Below are 20212 nucleotides of genomic sequence, written 5' to 3'. Positions count from 1 at the left end.
CCGATACCAGATGGTGGAACAGTGTTAACACATTCTTGTCGCCCCGGTTGACTGCGGTAATTTGGCCAACTTACGACGCTAAATCCGGAGTTCGATTCCCTGCTGTGGATCCAGCAGATAATCCGATGTAGCTTTGCTCTAAAACAACAAACAACCTTCATATTGTGAGAATGGTCGGGTTCTGTATTACAGAAACAATCATCGGTACACCTCCGTCCCAGTTTTCTGGACTTGCACTGCAGAGTGAAGATTAATGGAACTGGACATTACAACGTCCAAACTGGCTCCCGTTTCTCTTAAATCATTCTCCTGCCGGTATCTTCAGGTTCAAGGAAATTTAACTAGACATTCAGGGCGATTTTCCAAAGAGATATGGTAATTTTCTCACGTAAATCCATGAATGAGAATGTCCTTGCGGCGTGGTCATTTTTGTTCATTTCCGACATTCTGCAGATCTAAAACCTGAGCTTTTCCCTCCTGGTTGGAATATCCTGCCTCACAACATCATTCTTCAGTACATTACATAACCTCTAAATTGGATTTTAACCACTTCAGTGATGTTTCCTTTGATTGAACTTGCCCTACTGCATTATTTGAGAAGGTAGTAGTTTGTACAGACGTCGTTCCCAGTGTGTGTGTGTGAACTGAAATGCTTCGGAGTACTTTCTGGCTACACGCCATCATTCGAAAGTTAACTTAACGACTGTATTAACTTCATCGAGTAGTGTTGACGAAATGGGCTTAGTCATGTTTGCAGATCACAATCACATCCATGGCTATACCACGATTCGTTGTGAAGTCATAACAGGGACATCTGAAATACTGGAAATTTCCGCTCGGCTCCGCCATTATGAAGAAACTTAGTCTGGCAATACGATTTTCCAAGCACCTGTAAAGGCTCCCTAACACGAACGAATTCGTTCTGTATGGGATGGACCACACAATCGCTGAATTTGGCATTCGGAGTATACACTTGTGAAGGAACACGTAACTTGCTGGTCTCATCCGGTAATTTGGAAATTAAATATTACTACATTCTTTCTAACAGCAGAGTCCAATGGCTTGTATCTTATTATTTTTATACAACTACGATCCCTTCCGGCCATGTAACGATTTTCTCGGGATTGCCAACGGCCAAAAGAACAATAATTGAGTTTTAATAACTAGGTAAGATTTCAAATAATGAGTAAAAATGTTATCTATATTAAACTTCGCCAAATGCTGACGATGTGTTAACCTGCAATTACAAAACGCCGCAAACTGACATAGTGACATCCATAATTTTAAAAAAATGTGGGACGGTGGGTAGTGGCGCAATCCGATAAATCGTTTGTTTCAGTCTCGACTTTGATGACCTCATTACGAGTTCTTTATCTATCTCGGAGCAAGACGTAATTTTCAAGTACAGTCGCTTGTGTTTCAGTCCTTACGTTTCCTACAGAACAAAAAGACAAATTAGAACCTCCAATCATCGTCGAATTTTGTATTCATAAACACCGGCTGTGAAAATTCCTACTGCTCTACGCGCGCGACATCTACCGGCAAAAGATTTATCCTTATCATTCAAATATGTTTAGATGGTATTTCAAGAATAATTATATTATTTATTCATTTTTTTCGAAACAATGAACAATGGAGTTTGTTCTTTTAGGTATTCTTACTGTGAACGTTAGCTTTCCATCACAACTACATTATTTCAACAACGAACTACTCTCGTTCGAAGAAGTTACAACGCATCTTACCGATCACCCACGCGTTTAGATGTTGCAATGCAAACATGATTTTAGGACTGCTGTATAGGTGCCTCAGTACATTCGTCCGTTTTCTAGTATTCAAATAGAAATGTTGTCCTATATTATACATCTCAGAATGTAAGGGTTTTGATACTGATAATATACACGGATTGTCAATACTTTTTGTTTGTATATATTATGTGCGGTACTTCAAGGGAGAACATATTTAAATATTATTGCATTAATAAAAACCTCTATGTTAAATAGTTCAGCTTACTCCTTAACGGAATTTTAATTTACAACAGTAATACTGATATACATTAATATAAAAAAATGTTCTCAGTAATGTATCTTTTTACTTAGAAAAGAAAGTTATTCTTAAAACAGCCAAGTTTCTGGGTGTCTTTTTTTTTTTTTCAGGCCATGTTTTAGTTTTCGTTCTGCACACTCCCTTATCTGTTTGTTGGAAATTTAATAACTTAGTTTAATAACCTGTGTTGATATCCAGACCTCAGGACTACTACACACGTGTCCTTTGCCCAACAGTATCTAAAACTGACCTGTCCAGACTGCTGGGTTAGGTAAAAGTTCATTATCATGACCATTTAAATATTCAAACACTGAGTTATGCAAACACTCTCTCTCTCTCTTGTATTACTATTTTTATTACTCTTAGTGCTTGGTTGTACAAATATGGTTTAGGTTTGAGTATCAGGAGTGTGATTACCAATGAAAACAGGAAACAAGGTTTTAACCGATTTTTCTTTTGTAATTGAGATGTGGTACATTTTAATAAAAAACTAATATAACAGTAATTATAAAGTTTTAAAATTCTAGAAGCAGCTTTGTCGAGAGAGAAAATTGAGTGATTAAACTAGTTACAGAACGAGTTTTAAACAATATAATTACTTCTTCTGATAAGTGTTAATAATGTTTGAACTATTATCGCTGCTTTCTATAACAAAACTGTTGTTCGAAAATACATTTTGTAGGAAACAGTCCATTGGTCACTAGCTAAACCTGCCTAACAAATGATCCCCAGACAGAGGGGGAGACATCATTTAAATTGTACACAAATTATGAAAAGCATTAACACAAAATAATGATACCAAACAATTATAACTATGTTGTTTCAGGCTATTTTTGTACTCTTAAAGTCTCTTAGGATAGTGTTCAAATTTTTATCAATCAAAAACAATATGTTCTGATGATTCAAACCTTAATCATTACTTCATTGTTGAAACTTAAGTAACTTTTTTCTTGACATGATAAAAAGAGTGTAATAATTACAGAGATATTATATATGTTTTACTCAGGATGCAATATAAATGGATTTAAGATATTTTAAAACTTCCTACTAATTAAAACAACTTAACATAAAAAAAATATATATTTTGTTCTTCTTTTATAGGTTGTTGAAATGTGGTCTTCAAACTTATAAAAAAAAAAATTTGCTGCCTTAAATTTTAATCTTTTTATCCTCAGATTTCTCTTATCTTGTCCTTTATTTATTTATTTTACAATTTTCATTTCTGTTCTGCAGTACTTAATTTCGCATCATTTCAATGTTTAATTTTGTATTTTAAGTTATAATTCATGACAGCCAAAAACAACTGAAACAGTATTTTAAAACAAAAAATGAACATCACTTCCACTCTGAGATCAAATGTGTTACAAATCATTTACTCAATTAAAATTTTCGTTAAATTGTTGAACAATTTGCTATAACAGTAGCTCAATCTTTATGTACTCTTCCATATGGAACACATTACACTGACCAAAGTCAGCCCATAATTCCTTAACCTCTCTCTCCTTTTCAGAGATAGAACTTAACTACGTACTTACTAGAAAATTTGTTTGATTTTAAGCTTTAAAACGTTTTTAATTTTAGTCATCTGTAAGCTTTATGGAAAGTTTACTCATATTACTCTTCAAGATTGACCAAGATTGCCACCAAAAGTTGTAATAAAGATAAGAGAGACTTACAAGTTACAAGAGACAATACATTTTATTGTTTGTATTACTTCTTCGTTTGTCAGCACGGAAAGAAAGACGTGCCACTGAATTGAGCGTCACTTAAGATCCAACCTTAAAATCACCTTAACCCATACTGTCATTTTTTCTTTAGCAATACTTCTAAGAAATCAGTATTCTTTCAGACCAGAGTGACTAATTTACAATTTTAAAAAGAATGGTTAATATAGCAAGTAACTGGTTTTCAATTTGCTCACAAAAACTGTATGAATAACTGAGATGAATGTAGCTAGTAAAAACATACAGAATTTTAATGCATATAAAATCACATATTCGACTCTTTAGAAACTTTCAATACCCTCAGAATTAGAAAAAAAAAAAGAATACAAAATATCATATAGAGATAGTCCCTATACTCCTCGGTTAGGTAATTTTTTAACCTTATAGATTCTTACTAGCCAGTGTTCGGTGGTGTAAGCTTCTTCAAGAACATCCAACTCAAAGTCTTTGTTTCCAATCTCAGCATTACGAACTCTGTCGTACCCAGGAGGTTTACCTAGTTTAAAGAATCAGTATCGCATGATGTAAATAAAATCCTTCACAACATACATCTGTATTAAAAACCTTTAACTTTTTTACAGTTACCTATAAAATGGCATAAACGAATACCTTCAAGTCACATCGAACTGAAATCAAAATTGGGTTTCACTGTTTTCCGTTTACCACAATAAACAATATTATTCTATAATCTTGAATATACATGTTTAACTTGTTACTCCAGCAACCTATCTTAGATTTAGATACTTGACTTATTTACTGCTTGCTCATGGCATGTTGTTTTTTTCTGATCTCGGAATTAATCAATTTTTTAAAAGAATATAATTATTTACACATAGGACAACACAAACATTAAGTCCTATTTTAAGCCACATAAAGAATTGTTTCTCAGAAACTATTTAAAAATTATTAATGAATATAATTTTTTTTTTTTACATATTTTGTATTAATGTGTATTTTATACAAAAATATATTAGAACATCAACATCATTTTATCTCTTTTAAATAAAGGTTCTGGAAATAGAATTAAACTTTGTGGGGGAAGGATAAAACTTCCAAATTAGTCAACAGACAAATTAATCTTGACGTACAGTAACATAGATGAGTATCTCCAGTACTGGTAAAGTTAACAGTACGTACCACCAGTCTCCGTACTGGTAAAGTTAACAGTACGTACCACCAGTCTCCGTACTGGTAAAGTTAACAGTACGTACCACCAGTCTCCGTACTGGTAAAGTTAACATTGCATACCACCAGACTCACTACTGGTAAAGTTAACAGTATGTACCACCAGTCTCACTACTGGTAAAGTTATCAGTACGTACCACCAGTCTCACTACTGGTAAAGTTAACAGTACGTATTACCAGTCTCAGTACTAGTAAAGTTAAAAATACTTACTACAAGTCTCACAACAGATCAGTTACATTTTTATAAATCTTTAAAATCCTACCAAATCTTAATTTTGACTCAAAAACACAATGTAAAGTTATTTTTTTCATAATTTTATAAAGAAGAATCTAATGATACATCACCCAAGTCACATTCATACACACAGATAGGAATGTGGTGAAACTACGACAGTACGAGAAGTTTAACTACCAGTTGACATGCACGACCATTCATGCTACTGACTGACTTGCAGAGTCAGAACATTATTAGCCATGACAAACCACACTGCTTTAGACCTTGCAGCTGGAGTGTCTCACTTCACGCAAACAGTATCAATATAACAAACTTCAGCACACAGAGGCCGAGTACAAGTGCTTCAACTTGCTGTCTATTTCACCAGCAGTAGCATCAGTCAATTGAACATACCTGCTTCCGTGTAGACAGATCCAAACCGATAGTAGCACATTTTATACATCAAACAGTTGAGTAAGATGGGTGAACCCTCTCTGTCGATACGGAACTCGCCTGAAGGGGTGTAGTAATCTTGTTCCTTGATGTGCCGTCCGCGATCAGTGCTCCCACCGATACGTACCATCCACAAAAACTTGTTGATATCTAATAATAAGAAATAATACATTTATATCTACAAATACTTTAAGAATATAACTGCCTTGAATTGATTTATTTATAAAATTCTAATTGATAAAATGAACAATGTTTATTATTTCTTTCGGTACATGCCATGTATATTCTAACGCATTACTATTAAACTCTCCAGGGCCATTAAGTAAAATATATTTCATACATAACATGTTTAAATGTTAAGTATCACTGTCATGGATTTTACATGACTACGTATGTAGATCAAGTGCTTATCAAGAACATTTTGTGTGGACACTTTACACAATGAAAAACTATTGAAAGGAACAATAAATGTTTATAAAAACATTTATTAAGTATCAAATTAACAAATATTCCAGAACATCTTATTAAAATGCCCCACATTTCACCATAACAGCTTTGCCAGGGGCTCACTTATTACAGCCACGGGCTCACTTAAACTACAAGTGATTTGGTTGTGAGCATCTGACAAAGCCATCACAGCAAAATATTGGGCCAATCATGAGAACTAGTAATAGACTACCAAATACCAATCAAGGTAGAATGTTGGACCCACCATGACAACTAGTAACAGGCTACCAAGTACCACTTAAGGTAGAATGTTGGACCCGCCATGACAACTAGTAACAGGCTACCAAGTACCACTTAAGGTAGAATGTTGGACCCTTCATGGCAACTTGTAACAGGCTATCAAGTACCACTTAAAATAGAATGTTGGACCCATCATGGCAACTAGTAACAGGCTACCAAATATCACTCAAGGTAGAATGTTGGACCCGCCATGACAACTAGTAACAGGCTACCAAATACCACTCAAGGTAAAATGTTGGACCCGCCATGACAACTAGTAACAGGCTACCAAATACCACTCAAGGTAGAATGTTGGACCCGCCATGACAACTAGTAACAGGCTACCAAGTACCACTTAAGGTAGAATGTTGGACCCTTCATGGCGACTAGTAACAGGCTACCAAATACCACTCAAGGTAGAATGTTGGACCCGCCATGACAACTAGTAACAGGCTACCAAATACCACTCAAGGTAAAATGTTGGACCCGCCATGACAACTAGTAACAGGCTACCAAGTACTACTTAAGGCAGAATGTTGGACCCGTCATGACAACTAGTAACAAGCTACCAAGTACCACTTAACACAATCACTACCGGCTACTAACTTTCTGCGGAGCCAATGCAAGTCTTGCTATATTTCGTTCCAACAATAAAACTAGGGATGAAATTGTTTGAAACTTCATAAGAACTTTCATAAATGCACATAGTTTAAGAAACATAAAGTCTGTTAATTTTGATAAATTTAGTTTTTTTGCATTATGATCTTTAATATCTTGGTAAATTACATTAAGAAATGGTATTTATAAGATATGATTATGATATTTACATTTGTTCCAGATTTAAACTTCTTACTTTTTATGTTTTAGTACATTATTATTAAATCTCTAAAAACTTCTTATTTGTCTATTTTTATTTTTTTAACAATCAAGTACTCTCCTTATGGTGTCAAGTAACATATTTGTAATATTTGTAAGTAAACCTAAACAATAAACAAGTATTTTTTATTTTTAAATAGGATTTCATGTTTATATATGTACATAAAAAAACTTAATTTTGTTTTATAAATGTATTTTTATTTCAAGTTTATGTTTCATTGCAGCCGTACTTTTGTTTATCGTGCCAAAAAAAAACATGGGGTTAGCAGCGTACATTTGCCGTAAACTATCACACCTGTTGGGGGTTATTCTCATTCAGTCCAGTGCAGGTGCATTTGAACATTACTGTAGATATGATAGTAAGAAAGCTTTTCGGTACTCGAATATCATTTCTTGGAAATCTCAAACAAGTTTATTTCAACATTTGTCCTTGAATGTTGTTTCATTATACAGACAACTTTAATTGCCACTACTAGTGAAAGTATGTAATAGCTTACAATACAGGTGGTTTGAATAACACCGCCTGACCCTAGTTACATGATACATCCTGTTACAAGATATTACCAAAGGATACAGACACCATAAATTACAAAGAAAATCACTTTACAGCACTTAAAAGATTAGTCCTGGTCACATTCCTCTCATTATAGGCAAGATTTATATTGTAATTCGAAACTTAAGCTCTTCAACGTATTGACACCCTAACTGTGAGAATGTCATAGCTTCCCCTGTATTATTGAGTTGATTGTATTTAGTCTGTTTCATAAACAATATATGGGTTTTATTGTTGTCACTTGTACATTGAGTTTTAAACCATTTGCAAAATATCAGAATAAACTTTTTATATATCAGTTAGACTGTTTTAATAATAAAAAAAAAAATAGAAGTGTGGATCTTACTATGAAGTAAAGATAGTAAAAGGAAGAAGGAAAAATATCAAATTTTTACGTGGTACTAGCACTACATTCAAATCACACAAGGTTATTCTAAATACTGAATCACATTTTTATTATGAGCTAAATATAAAATTATGTTAAATTATTGAACTTAAAACTGCTAATTTAAATGCAAAAGAATATAAAAATCACAAACTCTTTCAGTTCAAAGTGCTAAGCCTAATTCATGTAAAGACCATGCACTTGCCACTCGATAGATCTTAACCCTAACATTCATGGATCAACTTCTTTCCTAAAAATATATCTATTTTAAGTTAATTTTTCAATATAATGATTAATATAAATAGATATACAATAGAACATGACTTAAGCTACTATAGAAAAATAATAAAAGTCACATATATCCCATGCAGTTTTATCCAGAAGCAAATTTTCTAAGGCTTATAAAAAAAGTACTATTGACCAATACTAAATACAACCTCGACATAAAATGGCAATTACTATAATAAGCACCACCCACGTTTATATTGTAAAATCCAGAGAACAACGTTTCATCACATGCTTTGCTTATCATCCTATGATTTGTCAAACATGAAATAAAGAGATTGGAATAACATGGTACTGAAAATGATACCTTCGATTAGAATTGGCTAAAAGTTTTACAACTGAGGTTTAACACGCCCAGATGCTGTCTTATAAAGAAAACCGACTACAAAAAGGTTTAGATACCAATCATAAATGGCAGAACCAGAGCTAAAGTACAAAACAAATTTTTCCTTAGAGGGCGCTTAATCATAGTCTCAAATGTATTTTGAGATTTTTTTATTAAATTTCTCTTCGAATTTCATTAAATAAACTTTCCTGTCAAAAGCATGTAGGTAGAGTAAGATCTGGGTTCAACTGAAGCAAATTCTGAAATGAGACATCAAAAATACACCTTGTACAAGAAGCATCATTTTGATTTAATGATTCAACAAATCCTTTGCATTAGTGATGTTGTGATTCACATTCAGTGCTTTAAGAGACTCAGAATTAAATGATCCACTTATTATATTAGGGGTATCTTGATCTTGCACTGTCCATAAAGCTCTTAATAACTGCGAGATTCCATGCACTAAATTAGGATGGTTAATTGCCCTAGGAACTGATGGACCACCCACCCAGTAATGTTGGTTCTTAAAGGACACCATGCAGTGTGAATACAATAAATATCTACACTTTCCACCATGGTTCTTTACTGGGTGGTCCAGCACCTTCAACTTGTCAGCTTTGGTGTCCGTAGAGAAGTGTTCTTTTGTTGAAGTGTGCAGAAGGAACCAAGAAGTCTACAAATTCTAAAACTCATTTAAAAAAATTAAAAAATTATGGAACTGAAAAAACGTACGTGGAAAAACCCTTGAAACTCTTCTCAGGAACCGGAAAGCTGTTGTTTTACATCTTCAAAATACAGCAACACAAAAAGATGGCCACGAGGCAGTTAAATTACTTTCTCTATTTCCTGGCTGAATCTCTTGTGAATATCTGCAAATTTTTACGGAGTTTATTCAAAGGTTTTTAAAGCAGTCTTAGAGGTGTTTCAGTAGAAGACAGTCACACCAACGACTAATAGTTGACAAAGTTGTCAAAAGTTTAACAAGCTGACAAAACCGTTCAAAGAAGCCGAGTTTTTTCATTGTTGGTGCTGATAACAAATCCTATTAAACCAAGATGAAGAGAGAAAGTTGTGAGAAAACATTCAGATCAAACAAAGAAATCATGTTGCAAGAAGGAAAGTAGTGTCTGAAATACTGGTTCTACATTTGACACAACATCTCAATCAAACGTAACATAAAAAAATAACCTATCTGGCCTCCAAGTATAACCCAGCACATAATCCATTTCAAAATTAACATCAGAAGAACAGTTTGTCAGGCTTCCAAATATGACCAGAACATAATCAACATCAAACCTATTAATAAAAGGACAGTCTGTCAGGCCTACAAATATGACCAGTACATAATCGACATTAAACCTAACATCAGTCTTCCAAATATAACCAAGCACATAATCCATATTAAACTTACCATCAGAAGAGTAGCCTGTCAGGCCTCCAAAAATAACCAGCACATAATCCACATCTAACTCCCGCATTATCTCGTATGCTTTTTCTTCTGAAGAAGCCATTGCCTGGCCGACCCTGGAAATGTGTGTATTGTTCCAAGTGTTGTTGTCAACTAGAATTGTGCGATTTGCCATTGCCGTTATCTGATACCCATAATCCCACCAAGACATCACTTTAGCATCCTACGGAACACAAAAATAATATTATGTTTTCTTTATCTACCTCTCATCAGAAAAAAAAACAAAAACATTAAAGGCTTATTTTAGCTTTTGTTTCAACCCACGCACCTGTAAATGCCAACCCTTTTAAGCAACCCATGAAAGTTCTACACAAATGACAAAAATTAAACATTTCATTAAATGTAATTAATGTAAATGTATTTCTTCTTTTCTTTCTTCAATGCTGGAATGTTACCAATAATATCTCCAATACTCTTGAAAAGGTTAAAATAAAGTAAATAAATTAACAATTTGTTTGAATGTTCAAACTAATTCATAACATTTTTAAAGTTATGATACAACAGATATTAAAGGAAAACCTTTAAAAATAAAGAACATAATTATTATGCACCAAATAACAGTGTTTATCACCACCTCAGATGACTCTTGCATGAATTATAGCCTTAAGAAAACACTTCGGCTATCAGATTTGTTTTATTATTTATTTACAAGTGATGACAAAAATAAAAACTAAGATCAAAGCTTGTAACAAAATAAAACTTACTGAATATTATCATAGTGAGCATCAAATGCATTTTTAATGAGTAGGAACTGAATGCTTATGAATAACTCTTTATAAATGAAAAGTTATCACAAAAAAGGATGCATGCATTTTTAAATATTTTTAATTTAATGTGCAAATTTCCATTTTTTACTGAATACATCATTAAATATTAATGGAATTTCACTACTATAGGTTATAAATATATTTTTTTTAAATGTTGAAGTTAAATGTCACTAGTAACAAATATACTGTACTGTAAAATATGCTAAAAAAATCATTAACATATTCCTCACTTGTTTCAATCCAAAATTAAACTTTTAATGTATATTTTTCATGTTTTTTTTACTAATTCTAATATTCAAGTCAAGCACATTTCTAAGTGAATAAATGAAGCGAAAATAAAATACTAATCCACGCCATCTTCGCAATTCATCCTCATGAAATTAATGAAACAGGGATAAAAATAAAATTACCAGAGCAGGTAGAAGTATGGAAATTTCAAGTATACACTTACAAAAATAATGAAATGAAACAAATTATGTTGTTGACCTCCCCACAAACTTAGAGATCAGGTTGTTGATATTACTTCTAGATGAGCACTGCTTTAAACAGTGTAAAAATTAAGATGTATGTGTGTAATCAAAGTAGTAAATTTTTCATACGACGTCACAATAACACAATATAATAAAAGTACAATTAGTTTTAGGTAACTTCAAACTAAAAAACAAGATCATTTACTTAAATCTCAAAAATACTCTGCACTAACTACGAACATTTCGAAATCAGATCATTATCACTAATAAGGATTGTTTAATTTGTATTTATAATTCAAAAACATGTATGGTCTGACGGTTTGTACACTAGCTACAATTCTACTGTGCAGTACCTCTGGAGTGTTCTGTCTAAGCCAGTAATAAGCTTCCCTGAAGTCATCGAAGATGATGCGGGAACCGTCGTGACTACGTGCAGAGAGAACGATGGAAGGGGACGAGTAAGCCTCGGAGGTCACCCAGGTGCAGTGAAAAGTGTATGTCACAAGAAGGGCCATCATGACAGTCAGGAAAGTCCAGGCTACCTGTTATCACGACAAGAATCTTACAAATTAAACTGGTCACCATGGTGATGCCATACATTGTTACCACAAATGGCTTAAAATAAGCCACATAATAATCTTTGTTTTCTAACAAGTTTTTTTTTTGTCCAAGTTTTACTACCACTTTTAAATGTTTTCAAAATTAGCTAAACTATACGATCATTGGTCTCGCCCACCCAGTCTTCATATGTTATCAAAATGCATTTTCCCAAGTCATGGTAAAGTAAATATTTAAAACCTTACCTCACTTTTCATAAAGAAGTTGCTTTCAAATCGTTTAGTTTTTCTGTCTTGTTGTGAAACATCAAGCTGCTTTGCGTATGTTGTCATCATTGATGACACTCCAATTCCAGCAAGAATACACATAACAGGAGCAAGGACCAACATCAAACGGACCATCACACCCTTGGAAACATAACATGTGAAAGAAACTGTTACCAGTGCCATGATGCTAACACTATCTGTAAAACTGAAACCACTTTTAACCTAAATTAGTATCATAGTCACAAACTAAAGTCACACTAAACTTCAAATCAATCTGCTTTAATTTTTAACACACTCCAATCCCAAACTAGCTCATACTGAACTTTTATTTTACTTAATTCTTTAAACACACACACACATTGTAATCCCAAATTAAACCCATATTTAACATCCCCAAATTAAAACCAATATTTAATATCTATCCTACTGTATTCTTACACACACATTGTAATCCCAAATTAAACCCATATTTAACATCCCCAAATTAAAACCAATATTTAATATCTATCCTACTGTATTCTTACACACACATTGTAATCCCAAATTAAACCCATATTTAACATCCATCCTACTGTATTCTTACACACACATTGTAATCCCAAATTAAACCCATATTTAACATCTCCAAATTAAAACCGATATTTAACATCTATCCTACTGTATTCTTTGAAGAAAAAAATTAAATTTTACATTAACCTATATTTATAGTCTATCATAATTTATTCTGTAATGAAACATAGAAGAAAATAAAAACAATTACAATAATTATAATCAAACATGTTTACGTAATAGCCACTGGTCAAGGTTTAAATTTTCTCTTCTAAAATATCATCTAAAAATGTCTAATTTTTGCTATAACCTTAAGACAATACTTTTAAGAATAAATAACCTAACTTCTAAAAAGGAAAGCAGTTCCAACCTAGTAAAACATGTTTTTGGTACTTACAGCAAAGTAGATGCTTGTAACTCCATACAAAATGATGAAAATATTAGCATCCGTCAACTTGCTGAAGCAAAAGTACAGTCCAACTACAAAATAATGTTTATTTAAAATACTGTTTTTATTATTTTCTGGCTACATCTTTTGAAGTAATTATCTTATCACCTAAAAAAGTAAAAAAAGTGCTTTACACGTGAAAAAAAAATAAGAAAACCAGCATTAAACTAAAAGAAACAACTTGTAGGTTCTACTGATGCAAAAACAAACCAATCACACACCTCGGTACCCAACCAATGGTTTGTTTGTTTATTTTGAATTTCATGCAAAGCTACATGAGGGCTATCTGTGTTAGTCATCCCTAATTTAGCAGTGAAAGACTAGAGGGAAGGCAGCTAGTCATCACCACCCACCACCAACTCTTTTACCAACGAATAGTGGGATTGACCATCACATTATAATGCCCCCATGTCTGAAAAGGCAAGCTTGTTTAGTGGGACGTGGATTCGAACCCGTGACCCCCAGATTGCCGGTCAAGTGCCCTAGCCACCCCAACAAACTCTCACACAACTCCAACTTTCATCTGACAAAGAAGGGGTCAAACCATCCACTTTACAACCACCTAAACATGCTTGCTCTTAACTTTAAAAATCCCGTATTTTATTTATTATTCTTACCAGCACACCACTAACTTAGATTCTTGTAATAGAAATTAAACCTAAAGTAACTATTCTTTAACAGTGTGGTCTAAAGGACTGAATACTAAGCCTGATGTAGGAAGATTGTATCAAAAATAATTATATTTTGGCCCGATTACCAAATTCCTCACAGTTCTAACACAACACTTTCAAAGAAAATTTTTAGATAGCTAAAGTATCATCTCAAACACAACAAAGATACTGTGTTTAGCTCACTTTTACACAAACTGGACACACATTTGTTATTCTGGTTACATCCATCGGCTTGCATAAGGAATAAATAAGTATGGAAATGATAAATTCTTTACCAAATGCATAAATATATCTGTAAAAAAAAAAAACTTTTCAAGAATTCATAGATTTTGTCACAGAAGTTTTTACACATATATAATCTAGTATATTTTACTGGAAAAAAAATAACAGACCTTTAAAATTTAAAATATAGGATAAAGAAAAACTATATTCCTTTGAGTCATTGTTCACTAACTGCTCATACTAAAAATGTTTCCACTTCATCATACCTTCAGAGGTTCTAGATGAAACCCTGGTGGCTTCACCATACCTTCAGAGGTTCTAGATGAAACCCTGGTGGCTTCACCATACCTTCAGAGGTTCTAGATGAAACCCTGGTGGCTTCATCATACCTTCAGAGGTTCTAGATGAAACCCTGGTGGCTTCACCATACCTCCAGAGGTTCTAGATGAAACCCTGGTGGCTTCACCATACCTCCAGAGGTTCTAGATGAAACCCTGGTGGCTTCACCATACCTCCAGAGGTTCTAGATGAAACCCTGGTGGCTTCACCATACCTTCAGAGGTTCTAGATGAAACCCTTAAACTTTTGAGTACTAATGCTATACTCACCTGGAAACATGAATACAAGCAGTTGTAGATCGAAATAAAACGATGACCACGAGGTTGGTTGATGTTCTGACACAGAGGCAATTATAGGGATGTTATTTTTGGCGTATGAAGGGTCAAGAAGAGAGTAGAAACGCCCCGTCCATGGAGAAATTTCTTAATGAAAATCCTGTCAAGGTCTACAATCATGTATTGTCAATAGATCTAACAAATTTTGGTTATAATTAGGTTTATTTTATTTTCAAATAATATTTAATAAAAAAGTTTTTTAGTCTATTCTTTATTTGTTAATTTTAATAACTTGTTAATTAACTTAATTAGCTTGATTGTCAATTTTGCTTATGTTAATTTTCTTGGGTAGTTTAAGTTTCATGGCATAAACCAATTTATCACTTTAAATCATAAGTGAATTTATCAAAGCATATTATTAAACTTACTCAGCCATTAACATAAACACATACATGAGTGTATTTTCATTAAAAACATGTTTATCTATCAAACATCCAGTCTACGGGTGGATCAGCAGTAATTTTAAAAACTTACAATGGTAAAATTTGGGGGTCAATTCCTAGCAGTGGACAGTGTGCAGACAGTCCACTGTGGAGCTTGGAATTGAGAAAACAATAACATCAAGCTTGCATCCAGTCCTATAACATTTTCACAAAATTATTATTAAAAACTAGTGTGAATTCAAATTAATTTCACTACTGATACACAGATCTACAAACTGATGAACGTAGTAGTAAACGATGTGGAACAAAGGTCAAAATTCTATTCATTAACTCAAGTTTTTAAGTGTCTTTGATAGTCTCATTTGTTGCTTTTTAAATTGTATGGTTTTATTTATAAATCATCTACGGGTAAATTTGAATCACTTGCTTGTTTTTTTCAAATAAGATATTTAAATTTTTTAATCCAAACTAACAAAAGTTCTTCAATCTGGCCCAAAAGTTTAACAAATGCCAAAATAAAATACACAACTCTATGTAAATGATTACAGAGCTTCGGTAGAAACAACAATATCAATATTTTTGTCTTGATCTTATTAGTAATGTCTAAATTATGTATTTGAAACAAAAAAATTAAACAATTAACTTCAAACAACTTTAAGTAACAAAACTGAAAAATAATTACCAGTAACAATACGAATACATTATTTCTAGTTTGCAGAAAATGTTCTGAAATAATATGAAACCAAGTATTTCTTCTGTAGCAGTTAAGTCAATGTACGAAAGGATACTCCCTGTAACAGTTAAGACTCCTCCAACTAATGCTGAAAGTCCTGCAGTCAAAAAAATAACTGTCTTAAACAGGACCTCAAAATGTTCCTTAGGCAGGCGGGATCGGACATAATCGACAAATGCGTGAAGCTGGCAGAGACCAAACACACCCAAGGCCTGAACAAGAAATATTTAGCATCAGTACATGACAATAACCTGTTAAATTTTAATTTCAACAAGGTATTTCTTAAAATAAGATGTGAAATGCCTACATTCTCAAAGACTGATGTATAGGACTAAAACATGTGATAAATATCAAGTTAACTGCAGATGGCTTTTTTCCCCACTTTCCCTTAATTTGTTCATTTCAGATTCATTCATGTAAAAATAGCATTTCAGATATTTCAATTCTTGTGTTTGTAACATCTTTACTCTAGCTTGGAATCATAACACATAGTGAGAGAAAAAATTGTTTATTTTATTATGAAATGTAACTTTTTAAAACTGATGTTCGACACAACATTATTTATTAAAACTTATAACTCTTAATTATCTACAGATCTAATGAACAATCATAAAAGTTTATAAATAAAAATTCATTAAAGACAACAACGTAACAGACGAAAGATAGCTTTCAAAAATGAAAAAGATTTAAGTAATGCTCCTTATAAAATAAAATGGTAGAAAATTTGAAAACATGTAGTAGTCTTTGTCTGGTATTAATATTAAGTCTCATTACTGGTCTTAACGTTCAAATAGATGGTTGATATATCAAAACAATCCCGAACGTGCAAATCAGTGAGTCACATGATAACCACAGCCAATATAATTATGGTGGAACAGAATATATCAGAACTACATTTTGACATTTCATAAATAGTGTGATGTCACCAAAAACTGATTGTTTTCAGGAAGGGTATGTAACAGACATTTCTGATGCAAAATAGTCATATATTCAGATCATAAAATGTGTTCAAATTTGGGATTTATAATTTCGAAGATGAGATACCCATTGTACTTAATGAAAATGTAAAACAAAGGAATGTCAATTAACTTCGGTCACCAGATCATCCAGAAAGAAATCGGCAACCAGTTGCAATAAGAAAAGTGGCCATCTTGTAACATGTTACAATTCATGATCACAAAGATCAGTGGGAAAAGCCTTGTCAAAGCATACAACATAATTAAGGATCTCCATATGGAAAAAATAAGTCATAAAAACATGTTCCTTCCTTGACATATCTTGTTCGGCCATCACACACCTCAAACAGCTGGATATTCAGGACTTTTGAAATAGACAGTGGGAAACCGTTGCCCCCAAACAGTAGACAGATTATGGAAACCCTGCAAGGAGGAGTGGTGTGCTTTGCACATAGCAATCTTATTATGGAGCCTTTTAAAGAGAAACTATTCTGCAAGGCTAATTTCAAGAAGATTGTTAAACGTTAAGGAAAGCAAAAAGCTCCAAAACCACACCTTTAAGATAATTCCTCAGTAATGCCTTAACCTATAAGGATGATAAAAAATGTGAAGTTCCAGCCTCCTCTCAAAACCAACAGATGACTAGAAGAATAAAAATTATATAAATCTACCAAGTCCACAGGGAGCTTTTGGGGTTTTTTTAAATGTGATCTTGGAAGCTTTTAAATCTGAAACAATTAACTTCACTTGTTGGTCAATATTAAACAAGGTGTGTTGTCAGGCAATAGTGTATTACCGTGGCCATCCAACCCAAGCATGGCTAACAATGAAGGAAATAGTACCAAGAGCAGCAAGGACCTGGAATATTGTTTTTATTATATAGTGATTAACCCCTGATGCAGTTAAGTCTAGTCCTTGTCTATTTTAATGGGAAACACCACATGTTAATTACATAATATCTATGAAATAACTTTCACGTGCCCATGTTTTCAAACATACAAAAAAAAAAGAGATTCAAAATGTTTACAAGTCTAACCTCTGAAAGTCCATTTGCCAACTGATTTGACAGTTAAATGAATGCAATAATACATAATATATAATCTTTATATAAAATTAATGAGGTAAGTGAGGACTTCTGAAAAGTAGGGAATGTTAAGATGACGAAGAAAATAATTTCAGAGATTGTAAATAAATGTTAAAATCAGATTTATGTTTAAAGTACTAAGACCTCCTTTATTATCAGATACCAAAATCAATTCAAATACAACCAAACCACAATTATTCCAAAACCCTGAAATCTTTTAGAAGCCCATCCCTCCCATAAACTGACTACTGAGCTTTCAGTTATATAACTAACAACCAGTGGGAGACTAATGGAATGCTACTTAATATCAGACTCGGACATCCCGTGGAATCTGGAATTGAAAGAAATACCTTTACGTCTACTTCTAACTCAACTTAACAACATTTCTTTGGATAGGTTCATTTTCAAATTCTAATAGAATCTAACATTACTATTCTGCTTAATCAGGATATAAAAAAAATGTAACACAGCTACAATATAGTTATCCTACAATATAGCTATCCTATACTTTAGTATCTACAATACAGTTATCCTACAATGCAGCTATCCTACAATAGTTATCCTACAATATAGCTATCCTACACTTTAGCTATCCTACAATACAGCTATCCTACAATACAGCTATCCTACAATACAGCTATCCTACACTTTAGCTATTCTATACTTTAGTATCTACAATACAGCTATCCTACACTTTAGCTATCCTACAATATAGCTATCCTATACTTTAGTATCTACAATACACTTAAGTTATCAATTCATCATTTTGAGAGATGAAAATAATTTACCGTTATTATAGACGATGATACGATGACAACTGTTTTGAAGATTGTCTTGAAGAGTAGTTTTCCAATTTCTTTAACGCTATGTATAAATCTATTATTAGTACTAGAAAAAACATATTCAATCTACTCACTGCCATGTGCTCACTTGATTGAACGGGTTGAAATCCCACAAAAGAAATCTGCATTGAAAGCATGGTCCCTAAGCAGTACACCTGAAACAGTTAATGATTCGTTTTAAAAATTTGGATACCAAATCAGGAATAAATACGAGTATTTTTGTACAGCAAAAATGTCCATTATTGATCAAATTAACAAGTTCTGTTTCATGTATCTCATCTTTGCTGTTAGAGAAAGAGGACCATTTTGCTAGCCATTCAAATTCAAAATAATATGATATTAGCACTTACATTTTTCATGACTTCAATGCTCTTATTTCTACTGGAATGATTCTGATAATGTTGCAAATGTATCATCAAACAATTAACAAAGACAGAAAATCTGACAAAAATTATGTAAACTTACAGTACTATAAGCGATGTAGATCCGGTGTGAAAATCGGCCAGTTATCATAAGTGCTATGACGTGAAGTGGAATGAGGTTGATTAAGAAAACGTACCCTCCCCAAGATGACACCTAATAAATGAGAAAATATCAGGAAATATTAACACCATTTTATCGAAAAAAATATAATATCAAGACAATTAGCAAATTGAAAAAAAGAGATTTCATTATAAGAATTGTATATTAAAAAATATTTGAATTTTAAAAAAGTTCAAAGTATTCAAATCTCAATCTTCTTTTGGAATAGATGATATCAAAATTTTAGCATACTGCTTTACAATCTGTAGACCTAAATTTAAAAATTTAACTTGTATTCCAATTTGTGGAAATTCATAAAAGATCATGTCAACATCTGTCAAATAAAGAGGTATAAATCATTATTGTAATTTGTTTCAGAGTAAAGTCATTAGCCAATGTTTATAATACATCGTATCACATTTTTATCATTAGTATTTTATGCACTACAACCAGTAAACTTTCATATTTATCCAAATAAATTTTCCTCTGGCAGTATCTTAAGTTAGAATTAGGTGATTTCAATCATTAGAAACCACTGAAGACTATAGAAAACTGGCAGCATATCTATAGGATACATCAAGTCGAGCAACAAGCAACAGTGGAACGACTTCGTTTGTTTTGGATAATCGAGCAAAGCTACACAAGAGCTACATGTGCTAGTCTTCCCTAATTATGAGCTCATTAGCAACTCTAATCAAAAACTGAAACCTAACCATCACTCTTATAATGCATCCATGACGTCTAAGTACGGAGCATGATCTTGTGGAAACAAGACACAAACCATGGATCTATGGATCCACAGTCCAGCTTGTTAACCAATAGGCCAGATA

At 32.9% G+C, this 20212-nt stretch overlaps 1 protein-coding gene across 2 annotated transcripts in view; it reads right to left on the bottom strand.

Annotated features, from left to right (window-relative positions):
- Nucleotides 1-2382: 2382 nt before the first annotated feature.
- LOC106468999 (dolichyl-diphosphooligosaccharide--protein glycosyltransferase subunit STT3A-like) overlaps nt 2383-20212 on the bottom strand; it is a 35324-nt gene continuing 17494 nt past the window's right edge. Inside the window, exons 6-15 of one of the 2 annotated variants that reach the window (XM_022397395.1) lie at nt 19326-19436; nt 18935-19015; nt 16034-16190; nt 14797-14949; nt 13245-13327; nt 12278-12439; nt 11828-12016; nt 10181-10400; nt 5581-5769; nt 2383-4263 (exon numbers count right to left, since the gene is read on the bottom strand). In XM_022397395.1, coding sequence (XP_022253103.1) covers nt 4118-4263; nt 5581-5769; nt 10181-10400; nt 11828-12016; nt 12278-12439; nt 13245-13327; nt 14797-14949; nt 16034-16190; nt 18935-19015; nt 19326-19436 — 1491 coding nt within the window. In that variant the 3' untranslated portion in view covers nt 2383-4117. The remainder of the gene's footprint in view (nt 4264-5580; nt 5770-10180; nt 10401-11827; nt 12017-12277; nt 12440-13244; nt 13328-14796; nt 14950-16033; nt 16191-18934; nt 19016-19325; nt 19437-20212) is intronic. The other variant, XM_013929455.2, reaches the window with a different exon arrangement.

Source organism: Limulus polyphemus, unplaced genomic scaffold, assembly GCF_000517525.1.
Source record: "Limulus polyphemus unplaced genomic scaffold, Limulus_polyphemus-2.1.2 Scaffold3255, whole genome shotgun sequence".
In the NCBI taxonomy this organism is placed as follows: domain Eukaryota; kingdom Metazoa; phylum Arthropoda; class Merostomata; order Xiphosura; family Limulidae; genus Limulus; species Limulus polyphemus.
The sequence above is the reverse complement of the archived record's forward strand: the minus strand, read 5'-3'. Positions and strand labels throughout refer to the sequence as shown.